General features: G+C 45.6%; 1 protein-coding gene across 1 annotated transcript; it reads left to right on the forward strand.

Moving 5' to 3' along the window:
• Window positions 1-3,185: 3,185 nt before the first annotated feature.
• Window positions 3,186-6,619, forward strand: LOC119703513 (homeobox protein Hox-D1-like). The gene is made up of 2 exons (XM_038143489.1): window positions 3,186-3,612; window positions 3,733-6,619. Exons 1-2 carry the CDS (start codon window positions 3,186-3,188, stop codon window positions 4,002-4,004), a joined length of 699 nt encoding a protein of 232 aa, XP_037999417.1. The 3' UTR covers window positions 4,005-6,619.
• Window positions 6,620-14,043: the final 7,424 nt, after the last annotated feature.

The raw sequence follows: 14,043 nt of genomic DNA on the forward strand, positions 1-14,043 counted from the left end.
TCATCCCTGGGTTTATTCACATTTTACAAAATAAACTCCCAAGAGCTTCCCCTCCTTCTGTAACAGCCTTTCTCATAGGAGCCTTTGCTGGTTTGTTTGTGCTAACAGGGCCACTGCTTAAATACCCAGTGTTTGCTTACTCCCCCTCAGGATGCCCATCCACACCCTCGCTGTCTCCACACCATGGATGTACACCCCCACTCAGCAGTGAGAACCAGCTTTGCCCAGCTGGCAGTGGGGTAAGGACAAGGTAATGCTGGACCACACCTTCCAGACCTGGGGGCTGGGGAGGGATCTGCTGGACCTCCTTTGTGTCAGCTATTGTGACAAGCACAGAGGGCGGGCTCCTGTTCTAGGGAGACAGGCCACATGTCCCAGTCTCAAAGCAGTGTCTGTGGCTCGGGGCTGCCATTGCCTTCAGCACACGCTGCTCAAGCAGCCTCCCTAAGGCCAGGGGCTGGTGTCTGCATCCAGCGGGACTCAGGGCTTTTTGGCTGGACTTTCTCCTACGTCATGTCTTGGTTCCACAGCGGCTTTCTCAGGCTTTGTAGAGGCTCACATACTTCTAGAAACATGGTGACACAAGGACTCATCTGGTGCATTGTTGTTACAGAAGTAACAACTTTTTGCCCCAGCAGCTCCCCTGTCTCGCCATCACCTGACTACTCACACAGGCATCCCTAAACATCCCAGCCATTCTCAAATTGTCTATGACAGCATCATGCTCTTCACATTCTTTTCCCCCCCACTTTTCTTCTTCCTCCTTTTGGCTTCCAACGAGTCCTTCCTCTTTCCCATTAGACTCCTCATTAAAAAACAGCTTCAGTCACTCTATTCTTCATCACTGGAAGTTAACTTTCTAAGTCTGAACACTGAAATTTCTGCGTGTAGAAAAAGCCCTCCCTCTAAAGCCAGAGCATCAAGAAGAGATGTTTTGCCTGTATTTAGCCACTGATTTCTGCTTTTGTCACCCTTGAACAGTCCTGCCAAAACAAACAGGTAATGAATAGGAAACTCGTAACAGCATCCAGCTGGGTAAATGGAAAGATCATATGCTGGTGTGAACACAGACAGCTTTTCTAGCATTTAGAACAGTCTTAGGTGTAATTAAAACAGTTGCATTCTGCAAACACAAGACTCAAGTAAGGCACCAGCCCTGTTCTGAAGCCAATTTTCTTTCCTTCACTGCAGGCAGGAATTTTTACAGCAGGGGAGACTGAAGAGCACAGATGCTCTGCTGTATGGACAGCCATTCTCTACTAAAGAGAAAACCTGGTGTTCCCAGGCTTCTGATTTTTCAGAAGATAACATTTTCCAAACTGCTCTGATTGCCATGGGAATGCTGAGAAAGTTTGTTGCATCATCCAGAATTTAACCCCTTCCTCCAAATGTATGTTTCCTGACAAAGTGTATTTGATTTAAACTGTTCTTCTAATTTATACTCGCACACCCTGAAAATAGAAATTTAGGTGATACTCCATTATTAGAATATCAGGGCAGCTCATCAGAGTGAACAAGTCTGTGCCAGGAGAACGAGCATCAGGACTCAGATTTCAGTGACTGCTGTGTCTGTAGACATGCAGTTCAGGCACCCTTAAGACACTACCCATACAAAGCCAGCCTTTGCTCTGCAATAGTTGGTTTATAGTGGATGAACAATATTGGCTGGGGAGAAAGTGGGGCTGATAGGAGGCTGTGTCACTGATCTGGGTCCCTGTGCAGGGAAATGCTGCCGTACCTCTGCAGGATGCGCATGCCTATCCTAGCAATGTGTCCTCTCAGGGCCCCTGCAGGAAAAACCCAACAGATCTGCTCTGAATTAATCAGCTGGGTATAATGGTGGAGCTGAGCTGCAGAGCACAAATCTCCATAGGAAACAGTAGGTACTGAGTCAGTGAAATGAGCTGATCATGTCTCCCCATTATATCCTTTTCCTGTCACCGGTCCGGCCCTCTGAAATCCACAGGAATGTTTCCTTCTCTGGGGATTCTGGTTGCCTTCATGAGGTTGGCATCATGCTTGCAAAATTTCTGGCCTCTTCCTGACCACAGCAAATGGCACTTTTGCCAAGAGCTTGTAGAGCTAGCTCCTTGAGCTGTTGAGTAGAAGGCACTGGATGATGGATGAAGGCATATAAATTTCATGCTTTTATTTAGAAATAAAAGATATTTTTAAATAACGTACAACCCTTGCATTTCCCAGCTGACTCCACATTCACCTACAAAGAATTAGAAGGTTACAAGTCTAATTCAAAGCAGCATGATGTAGCCCTTCTTCGTGTTCCTTGCATGTCCAGTCCCAAGTCACCAAAGCCCAGGTGTACTCGGCCCAGCACACCCTTCTGCTGTTCTGAACTGCACTGACACGTGGTTATCAGCTGAGGCACTGGATGAAACCGATCATTACCCGAATCAAACATCAGCGTGGCTCAGACTGGATGGTCAAGTGTCACTTGGAGACATTTAGGGAAAGATGATCACGTCGGGAGTCCTGATTTCACCTCCTTCACCTTGTTGCTGTTTCCTGCCATTCTGGGGGATTGAAAACCAAGAAAGTTGGACGATTTGGCTGGGTAGAACAACTTGGTGCTCCCTGCCAGCTGCAAACACTCAGTAAACAATGCCGAATCGCCAAGGGAAAAATAAAAGTCCATTAACGGTGTGAGCCTGTTAACGGTGAGGAGATTCATTTTTGAGAGGCTGCAGAGCAGAGCACTTATCTGATGGAACGAGACCATTAAGTGCCATGAGGTGCTGTAGCATCCCGCCCCTCGCCCCAGCCTCCGGGTGGGGAGACCTGGGTGTGCCCGGGTGGGCTCCCGTGGGAGTCCCCACAGTCTGGCCGGCTGCAGGGCAAGGGAGAGCGCAGACCTGCGCCCGGACGGGAGCTCGGATAGCGGGAAAGCGCCAGCTCACTCACCTTCTGACCTCCCGGTAAACGTCCCGAGTGTGCGGCGACTCCGTCGAGCCCCGGTGGAGCGGCCTGTCCCGGGGGAGTCCCGGTGCGGCGCGGCCGGGGTGCCCTCCTGCAGCCCCGCGCCAGCCCGGGGCAGCGGGCCGTGGGCAGGGGAGCTGGCGGCGCCCCTCCGGGCTCCCATTGGCCGCGGGGCGGGACGGGCCGCCCCGCTCCAGGGCCTATATTAGGGCAATATTGCCCCGCCGGGGCGCGGTGCTGCCCCGTGGGTCATGGACCTGGGGTACTTTGCTCTCGCCTTTCCGCCGGGGCTGTGCCGCGGTGTACCGCAGGCCCCGTACCCCCAGCGAGGGGACGACGCCTTCCTGGCGCTGGGCACCACGGCCAGCTCCGCGCCCCCCCGGCAGGCGCTGGGGTACGCGGCCGCTGCCCCCGCGGCGCTGGGCCCCGGCTGCCGGCCGTCCCGGGGAGCCGGACCGCCGAGCTCCGCCACGTCCATCCTTCCCGGGATCGGCCGCTCGCCGCCGCCCGACCCCGAGCGCCCCTGCCCCTGCCTCGGCGCGGGCGGCGGGGGGCTCCGGCACCTCTCGCCCTGCCCCGGGGCCGCCCCCGCGCCCGGCTGCCCGGCTCCCGCGGCGGCCCCGGCGGCGCCCCGTACCTTCGAGTGGATGCGAGCGAAGCGGAGCCCGCCCGGGAGAAGTGAGTGGGGCGGCGGGGAGCGGGCGGGGGCTGCTCCCATCCCGGCTCCCCTCTGCCCTTCTCCTGCCTCGACCCCATGCCTTTGCCCCCGCTGAAGCGCGGTGTTTTTCGACGTTGCAGGCGGTGCGGCGCCGTGCGGGGGAGAAGCTCCCGCCTGCTCCGCACGCACCAGCTTCAGCACCCGGCAGCTCACGGAGCTGGAGAAGGAGTTTCACTTCAGCCGCTACCTGTCGCGGGCCCGCCGCCTCGAGGTGGCCCGCTCGCTGCGCCTCCGCGACGCCCAGGTGAAGGTCTGGTTCCAGAACCGCCGCATGAAGCAGAAGAAGCGGGAGCGGGAGGCGCTGGCCGCCCCCGCCGCCGCGCCCGCCGCTGTCCCGGGCGGCCCCGCCTGAGGCTCCGCCGCCCGCACGGAGGGGCCCGCGGGGATGTCGGGGCCGGGCTGGAAGCTGCGGCCCGCGGGGCACCGGGTGTGTCTTCCCGCGGCACCGCGGCTGTGCAGTTCCGCTGCTTTTTCTGTTGCAACTTTATGTACAGTTTCATTTATGAGGATTCAGGGAAAACCGCCGGCCCGGAGCGCCGCTGCTCGGTGTCGGACCGAGCGGGGGGGTGCAGCTAGGAGTTAGCGGAGAGCGCCGCTCCCCCAAGGCAGGGCAGCGACCGGCTCTGCCAGCTCCCCTGGGTTCGGGCGGAGGTGGGTGCTTGGAGGGGCTGTCCCGTGCTCCCGACCCGTTCTCCGTTTTGCATTTAAAAAAAACAGATCCATGGGCTCAGGCAGAGTTGGTACAGAAGGGGAGAAACCCCGACGAGGCAGAGCACGGGAGAACAGGGAAACTTCCTCTTACAGGAAGGGTCAGGGATGGTCATGGCATGAATCCAAGATCCCCTTTTGAAAGAAGTGTCCTTGTCTTCTGCCCTGCCCTTTGCAAAATTGCTGCAAAAAAGAGGATGTTTTTGCTTGTATTTACTCATCATTCATTTGTTCATTCATTCATTCATTCATTCATTCCAATTTCTTTTCCTGATGTGACTGATTTAGTCAAAAATCTGTTTTTGACAGAAAAAACTGTGAGGTAAAATTTAAAAAGAAATAAAGTCTTAAAAGGAGCACCTCTTCCCTTTCAAACTGCAGAGGTGCTGGGTTTCCCTTGCAGAGGCTCTGGGCAGCCCAGGACTGGCCAGTGGCCCCTCTGCTAACTCCCAGCTCCCCTCACATGTCTGTAGACAATATAAAGCCTCTTAAAGCATCTAGGGCCAGAATCAGTTCATTTAGCCCTCTCAGTCTTCATTGTATCTCATGGTTAAAAAATTGCATCATTATAAATCTATTTACAATAAATCTCACCACATGCAAAACCTCAAGACCTGTTGAAGCTCAGAAAGATGCTTGGGTTTCACCAAAGACTAATGCTGGCAAAAGGGCAAGAGGATTCCTGGGTCTTTTGCTTGGATACCTGCACAAAAAAGACTGGCAATGTTCTCGTAGATAAAATAACAGTATCAAAGTGGACAAAGGAACCAAGCTTAGACTTTTTTCCCATTTGTGCGTGGGAAAGCAAAACAGCAATGTGGAGAAGAATGACATCTGGATTTACGTGAAGATGATTTTATTTTTTTGTGGACAGGGCTTTTATTTTGGACAAGCCTCTTTCTGCCCTGGATTTCTGCTGAGTGTTGGACTTTGGGGTGAAAACCCAATTATGGGACTAGGGGAAGACAGACTTCAAGGAGACCTGTGGAATGCACTGGGTCCCTGTCTAGAAGCCAGCCCCAGACACCAACAACTATTTGTCTTTGTTGGATGCTTGCTGGGTAAAACGAACACAGAGGGAAGATGAAGATGGATGTCTCAAGTCAAAAAGTCTGCAATGAAGAAGATTCTTACTCTCTGTAATACTTTCCACCCCCCCAGGTGCCCTTCTGCTTAAAGCTTTCTTCTGAAGATTTCTGCTGAGGGACTGGGAAGCCACTGCTGATGGAAGCTTCAGCAGAGGTTGGTGGGAACCCTGGGAAACTACTCCCAAAAGCTGGGCAGGCAAGTTATGATGATGTTGTGGCAACAAGTCCATGGCTAAACAGGACCAGGAGCCTCTTTGGCAAGGAGATGGATGTTCCCCACAGTGAACATCCAAAGGAAGGGACTTCCCAAGACAGAAGGGCTGTCACACATCATATCCTGACTGTACCGGCAAAGGACAATACTGCTAGAGGCTCACGGTTGTGCATGCACACAGGCACATTTTTGTTCTGTACATAGAGTTATGGTTCATGTCCCTTGGGCTGCTTCACTTCATGGCATAGCCCTAAAAATTCCCAGGACTGAAGTACTCGTGTGAAACTAGCTGCAACCAAAATGTGTGGTTTGCAGTTCTTCATTAAAGTAATGACACCAAACAAGTGTTTATACTGCAGGCTGATCATTCATTAAAAACCAGGAAATAATATTTCTGCCATCTTTTTTTTTTTTTTTTTAAGTGCTACTTAAAGCAGAATAAAACAAAATCTGGTAAAATTAATGAAAATTTGAATAAATCAAATTTGTTTTGCAAGTTGAATTTTAAAGGCAAGTACACTACTAATCAGCCCTTTTCTGCAGTTGTTTTTAAGGTCCATTTTTATGAACTACTCTGTTACTACTGTTTCATTTGTATTTTTTAATACTACAAAAGAGCATAGACATACAGCTGGAATAACCCATTTTTCTCAGAACACATGTTTCACATACAAACTTTAGAAAACAGCTGTATTTTCAGTTGCCTCTAAATTTGTCGCATGTCTATGGGGTTGCTTGTTTGTCAGCCTTTTATTTTCCTAATGATTTGACATTTGTGCCTGGCACTTCAGGCCAGAGGAATGCTTTCTGTACTGCTGGCACACTCGTGCACTACCAACATGCAAAGAAAGATTCTCATTGATTTCAGTGGTGCTGGATCAGACCATTAGAGCACACTAAGTCTTTTACAATGAATGTTTTTGTGACAGATATTTTCCTGAATAAATAAATACATGTCCTGGCCTTGTAGCAGTGCACAGTTCTGTATCCATCAAAATGACACAGACCGAATGCACAGAGATTCACTCTGAAATTAAGATGAAACCTTACGACTCTCTTATGGCAGGCTGAATTTGGTGGTATGAGCACAATTATATTCTGTCTTAAGAACCAGTACTTCATATTAATTGTGATTTCCACTCATGTGACAGGGCCAGTTTAATAGGATCTTCCTCTTCACAAACAGTTCTTGCTGTATGCGGATTAGATATTGCTCCTTTGCACTATTCTGTCAGCAAGCTACCCAAAGAAAGGAGCTCAGTCATTGGCAAGTCACGTGCCAATTCTTAAATAATTAAATAAAAATGCCTGTGATATCCGTGGGTGCACACACGAGACAAATAAATGATAGATAAGGTCTAAGATTCACTCATTTAAACTTAATTCCAAGAGTTGTGTCTCACACATGCTCAATTTGAGCCTAGCAGTTGGAAACAAGTTTTAGGTTTGGCAGCTAGTTGTAAAAGCACAAGCTGCAGTTTTCACTGCCATTGGAACAAAATATTCCAGACTGGACTCAATAGATACCCACCACCATATAATTTTTCACAAATTATGAAACTACTATTTCCTGGCCTTTTTTTTACCTCAGCCATCATTAGAAACCACAGAAAGACCATTCAGTCATATATTAATTTTTGCCTACTGACTGTTGCTCAAAGGGCCCCAGGCTACAAAGGGATATGAACAAAGTAATTTTTAATGTGTTCCCATTTTGCCTCAAACAGAACAAAAATATTGATTTGGAAGGCTTCCAAGAGAAAAAAAAGTTGTAAAATTACTGTTACTAAGTGGTATATGTGAATGTAGAGATTTAATATCTTTTGGATAGCTAAATGATAACAGAAGAACTCACCTCTTTGAAAACCAAGTTTAGGCAAGAACCCAGGCTTGCCTGGGTATCTGTCTTCCCAAGAGAACCAGATTTAGTATGTTACTGCTTGGAATTACAGCACAGGAACACTTTGCTGAGGGTCAAACCAACGACTGTTTTATGCTGTAAGCTGCATATCCAGGTTGATTTTGACCATGCAAGTAGCCAGCAGAAAGCTAGAAAAGCTTTCTAAGCTTTTTCTAAGCTAGAAGACAAAAATACACAACCCACCCCCCACATTTTAATCTCCTTTTGAAAGTGTCCCTCTCCACTATTTATTGGTACAACCTGGCACTGTGGTTTATGCAAATAATGGTACAGATTGCTATCAGGAGAGAGACTATTATTAGAGAGGATAGAGGAGAACAGACTATTATTTCTTCTAAGAAAAATCTTGGCAGACAAAATTGCAAGTTGCAAACACCTCCTTGGAGTTCCAAGAATTTGTCTCTAGCAGCTAAGAAATCATACTTATGATTTGTCCTGCACCACTCTGTTAACCTAAGTGCCAAGGAACCCCCAAGAACGCTTGCAAATCCCTGAGGACTGAAGAGAAATAGCAATGGAGAGAAACCATTGAGAGAAACAGATGAGACATGGCTGTTACCAGTCTATCATTAAGAGGTGACTGAAGTTTAAGGGACACACATTTTGTTCTATTTGCAATATATGGCTACATATAGCTATGTGTTTATGTGATTCACTCAATCTCAACCATTGTTTCCTTATAACTTTTCCTAATGTCAGTGAACTAAGGAGTCTTTGGCAAAGGAAAGTCACCCTGATAAAGAAAGATGAACCAAATGACAAATCATTCTTCTCCCTATCATAACAATATCTGTTACTCACACGTCTGCTTAACCACATCTCTAAATGCCCCCAAATAATTCTGGGAAATATATAGGGAAAAGATGCTTCACAGAGCCAATGTCTTACTGTAGTTTAGGTTTATCTGGAAGTCTTTTGCTGTTCTTGATCATCAGCCAGGTGAACAAAGAAACCCTCAGCTGTAAATCTTCCTTGGCTGTTTAAGCCAATTTACTCTTACATAGAGTGTTAAAATCTCTGCTGGAGATACAGTCCTGAGAACTTTTTGTGAACTGGACAAGGCTTCCTTTATACTGAAAAAATTTAGACCACTGGTCCACAAAAGAGCTTTTTAGAAACAATTTTGGTACTCTTGTGTTTTTGTTTCTTCAAAAGACAACAACCACTGGTGATTAGCAGATTGAAAACCACTAGTTTAAGTAAACAAACAAACACAGGAACAAATCCAGTCAGTTTCTTTTCTACTAGCCTAGCAGACTTCCCACCACCTGGAAAAGAGATCTTTTTTACTATGCTTCACCAGAAAGCATAGCGTTGCAAATAATAACTCAAAAAAAATTCATTTTATTCTGAAAAATGTGGCATTTTAAACTGGGATGGTGTATTGTGCCTTATGCAAGTGTTCAGCAGGTCTAACCCAATCAGTCTGGCCCATGGCCCTGACCTTAGAGTGAGACCCCGACACGACCAGTGTGCGGGACACACTAACCAGGGTGCTTGAGCCCTTACACAGAGAACAAAGACCTTAGCACAGCATCAATCCACGCTGCTGTGGGTGAGCATAAAATGCCACCCATGTGTGAATTCAGTGGATCAGAGACCTGCTTCTGTGGGGCAAAAAGAACCGTTCCTTCTGCCCATACAGCCAATGAAAAACACCTGTAACCCGGTAATCTGATTCTGGTGACATTAGCATAGCAGGAGAATCTGAGAGCTAAGGCTTTCCTGCCATTAGTCTTCATCTTAACGGGTGTGCTACACTAAATCTACATTCCTAATGCCTCTTTTTATGTTCATTTAACAAGTAAGCTAGATTAAACACTATAAAGTTTAGAGTGGTATTTGAAAACAGATAAAAATATCACTAAATTTTTTAATGACTACTCAGATCTGATTTTGCCCAGTTACTGTTCAGATAATGGAAACAGTTTCTAATCCTGGCAACCTCTAGTATTTGATCCACATCTTAAGCATAGATATTTGTATAATTATTTTTAATACACAGACATTTATAGATTTATAAATTACACCGTTTATGTGGAGTGACATTTTCTTCAACATCCAAGTGTATCAAATTCAATGATAATTATCAAACAGTGTTAAAAGCCTATCAATAAAATAATCTATCTTTCCCTTTAGAAATCCAGCTGAGGAAATGTGTAATATGTACCAATGAGCTATCAACCACATTTTCTCATACTGGAGAGACCAGCCCCCCAACAGTGCATGTAACAGGGTGACATCTTCTAACAGACCAAAGATTTTGTAAAATTTTGTAATTGTAACCAGCACTGTGAGAACTGTGACTTTAATTTCAATGTGACCAGGCAGAAAGTTCCAAAAAATAGGACAGGACTGGCTGAACACTCTTAATGTCACATCTCACTTAAGAAACAGACCACCTGGTGCTTCTGGTTGCTTTTCAAATGTAGTACTAAATCAAATAGATTTGTTAATCCGATTTGGGACTTTACATGTGCGAATTGTTGCATCAAGAGTTATACAAGAAAATAGCTCTCGCAAATCTGGTGTAAGAATAAATTTGAAAGAAAAAAAAAAAAGATACACCCAAACAAGAATAAAAACTTTACATCCTGTCTGCAGGTTGTCAGTGCCATTCATCTGTGATGCTGTTGTGTACATCACCAGTGATCTAAGGCCTGCAGCAGAGCTCACCCATCCCAGAGGCAGACAGTCATGCTTTCAAGAATTGGAAGAACATGGCTTTGGCCTGTTTTTCTGAACAAAAATTTCCTAAATTTGAATTTCATTGTATTTAATAAAAAGATGATGGTATCATGGCATATCTAGATGTTGTTGGCATCAGTCACATCCAGACAGAGACACCCAGACCTGCGGTCACTGCCATCCTGCAGTTTGTGTCCTGAGGTCTTCATCAGCTGCAGCCTGAGCCTCACCAGTGGCCACATGATGTACAAGCAGTGTCACAAATCACTCACATTTGCTGGATTTGTTAGTCTCAGGGCTTGTTCTGCATTGGTCCTCTTTGCATCCAACTCTGCTGATAGTTCAGGCAGACTAGCCTGATCTGACTCATCACTGTAAGTCTTCTATACCAGCATTACTTTAACTGAACACATTTAGTTCTAAACATCTGACTAAGAGGGTTTCAGATCCTAGCAATGTTACTCTTGTAACTTTTCCAGCCTCCAGGGAATTGAGAGGAAGTAAGGGATTTGGAACATCATGCATACACATGGCTGTTAGCTGGACTAGGCTGGAATTCAGCTGGATTAAGCTGAAATTTAGCTAGCCTGTGCTCCCTGCACATTTATGTAAACTGAATATTGCTCATGTGACTCAAAATATTTCTCAACCAGGCATTCCTTTTCCATGTCCCAGTGCTCAGAAAGATAAAAAGTGCATCTTATTTGCAAAATGTTCTGAAATCATTGCTGCACAACTTTTTATTTCTGCTTGCTCTGTCTCTAGAAAGACCAAAGAAAACACCTGGTGCTTTTCTCACATCCTTCTCCTGGTGCCAGGAAAAGGATCAATCTGATCTGCCACATCTTCTCACAAATCTCAGGAGGTACCCAGCCTCTCCATCTCATACCTACAACCAGAAAGACCATGTGTTTTTAATGTATAGACATCCAAGTTATTTCAGTCAGCATTTTTTTTTCCTTACCACAGTTGTACCCTGGGGAGAAACTATGTCAAGTATGAAGTTCTACAGCTGTAATGAAGATATGGCTAAGCTTTTCTTGTTCCTTTTATGGAACAAGACAATGATTTTTAGATGGAATAGATTCAACTTCTGAAGTTTCTGCTATGTTGTATCTACTGAACCAGTTCTCAGCCTTCCTTAAAAATATAGAATGGCACTCTGATGATCAAGCTATGTGTCTAAACTGGAGGTGTTGGGAAAAAAACCCAAAAATCCCCACTAGAGAAAACTTCTTATTTATGAGATACATGGGGGAAATGATTCAGAAAATAAAGTCATTTCCATGTAAGCTTTTTAAAAGAGGAGATTTCCAATCTAAAGGTTAAAATTTTATAAAAGATCATTCAGCTCTGCAGTATTTAGCTGTAATAATGGAAAAGGCCTGATAAACAATGGGTTGCTTCTACGAGGATGAAGTAATCAGGCAGAACCAGTCACAACTCTTTTGCTGAAGTGAAATGAACAGCATGAAAAGCCAAGACCTAAGCCCCATCCTGGCTCAGCAGAGATGGCATTCACTCAAGGTCAGCAAGGCTCACGTCCCTGCTCCTGCATGTTGGTCTCCCTAAAGCACTCCCCAGGGGTGTGGAGGTTGGATGGGCTGGCTTGGATCTGATGAATTCTCTACCAAACTTTCTTCTCAGGTGTTCCAAGAGCTCCACACATATGACGGATGAGAGGGTTTTGTAGGCTGGTCTTGCTCCCTCTCCCTTTCTTGGATCATTCAAAGGGTTTTGGTTTTATCTTGGTGTGGAATAGCAACACATTTCTAATCTCAAAAATCTTTTGGGACAAGGTAACCATTTTCTGCCCAGCTCTACAATAATTCACAGCACGTCCCTCTTAACAGTGTGTTGCAGATGAATATTTCACTATAGCTGACTCTTCCCTCCATGCAGGGTAGGCAGTTTTGATCATTTCTACAGGAAGAAGAAGAAAGTAGTTTCTTTCTATGCTGGCCTCCAGAAAAGGGTTTAGACCCTCTCACAAGGAGCTTTGATGAATTAATAAACCTCCTCAGTATTTACCATGCTTGTCCAGAAATTGAATTCAATTTCAGCTCCTTAATTTTCCTGATAACATCTGTAGAGTTTGAGAAGACTTGCCTAACCAGTGCCTACAGTCAAACTGTGAATCATTATTCTTATTTTCATTAACAAGATGGATCTGGATTTTGTTACAGTATGAGCTACACAAATATCAGGATGAACCTTTACAGACATTGCTACTGCAAGCTGGAGTCATGATTGCTGCTTTGACAATTTGTGTCATTTTTACAGTGCAGTCCAGAGCCATGATTAAAAAAAAAAAAAAAAAAAAAAAAAAGACTTGTTGGTGTCTGGTCAACTAGGGATTAAAAAAAAGATAGAAAATGATAGACAAGTATGGAAGCAGCCTGTTAACACAGGCTGGATCCAAGGAAACCAAAGGCAGACTTTGGCAGGAAGAGTAATGGACTGTGCACTAGCACAGGCAGGGAAACCAGGACAAACCTGTTGTCTCCCTTCTGGAAGCTCCTGCTTGCAGGTCCCTCTGATCTGAGATTTTGTTTAAAAGTCAAATCCCGATCCTGTAAAGCATAACCTGTGTGAAACCTGTTGCTCTAAATCCACCACTTGCATGGAGAAATACGCTCCATGGGCAGCTGAGACACTGTCATGGTCCTGGGCCCCAGCTGGAACAGCCTCCCCTCCAGTGACCCAGTGGATCTATTCAAAGCTCAGCCTGGGGCATTGCCCTCTTTGCCTAGCCATGGCTCCTCCTTACTTAGAATCTGACTTATGAGCTGATGTCCCTGTCCCTGTGGAAGTGCCTGATGCCCTGGGCTGAGAGCACTGGGATGGGCTGTAGAGGCTGTGCCCTGCCCACCTGCAGAGCTCCTCTGGGAAAGCTCAGGTAAAGCTGGGAAGATCAAGGTCTGACTTCAAGATTTTAGCTATTTCAGAGCACAGAGCAAGCTTCCTCAGCAGCTGCTGGGAATGACAGGGATATGCAAGAGCCTGGGGGCTGGTAACACCTTCAGTGAATAAAATAGCGAAGTTTGGGTTTCTGCACAGCTGCTTTGATGTCCGCTCAGTGCAGCTGCAGGGATGACAGATTGCTAAAGTAGGCCTGGCACCCCTGAAAATTCACCCCACTGAATAAAAGAATGCAGAAAAGGAGGTGAGAAAAGAAGAAAATGATTAATCTAATGGCATTCATACAGCCTGTGATTCCCTGTTTGCTTTCAGAAATGCTACTCTTGTATCTCTTAAAACTCTAATAAACCCTTTCTATCTTCATGTAGGTTGCTAGAAAAGGCATCAGTGTTTTTTCATTTGTCAATTAAGTATGCAGTATCTTTCTTAAGTGTGAAGTGATTAATGTTAGTACTCTGACTATTGCATTTTTATAGACATATATTCCTAGAAATCATATCTTATCTTGTTTTATGCAACAATTAAACCCTTTTGAGCCTACCTGATTATGAAAATTAGAGAATACTGTCAGCAGCATGCAATTCATTTTATTAGTATGAAAACTGATTGTAAGGTACACCTGAACTTTCATAAACCCAACTTTATTTCTTACTCCATCAGGGACACTACCATAAAACATTTACACCAACTTCCCAAGGAAGTGCACTGGAGCTACAGAGTTGAGTTTGGCCTCAATTTTGAATTCAGGTTCCATATAGTGGTATCTCCTTAGTAAACTCGCAAGATTGTGTGTGTAACTGAAAAACTTGCAGCTTGGCTCATGCTTGAGTAGTTTTGGCATCATTCCTCA

This window comes from Motacilla alba, chromosome 7 (assembly GCF_015832195.1).
Source record: "Motacilla alba alba isolate MOTALB_02 chromosome 7, Motacilla_alba_V1.0_pri, whole genome shotgun sequence".
Classification (NCBI taxonomy): Eukaryota; Metazoa; Chordata; class Aves; order Passeriformes; family Motacillidae; genus Motacilla; species Motacilla alba.

Bases quoted from the DNA above. Each gene is read 5' to 3' on its own strand.
- LOC119703513 (XM_038143489.1), top strand. From the start codon at position 3,186: ATGGACCTGGGGTACTTTGCTCTCGCCTTTCCGCCGGGGCTGTGCCGC. The intron at 3,613-3,732 runs GTGAGTGGGGCG...TCGACGTTGCAG, and splicing joins GCGGAGCCCGCCCGGGAGAA to GCGGTGCGGCGCCGTGCGGG.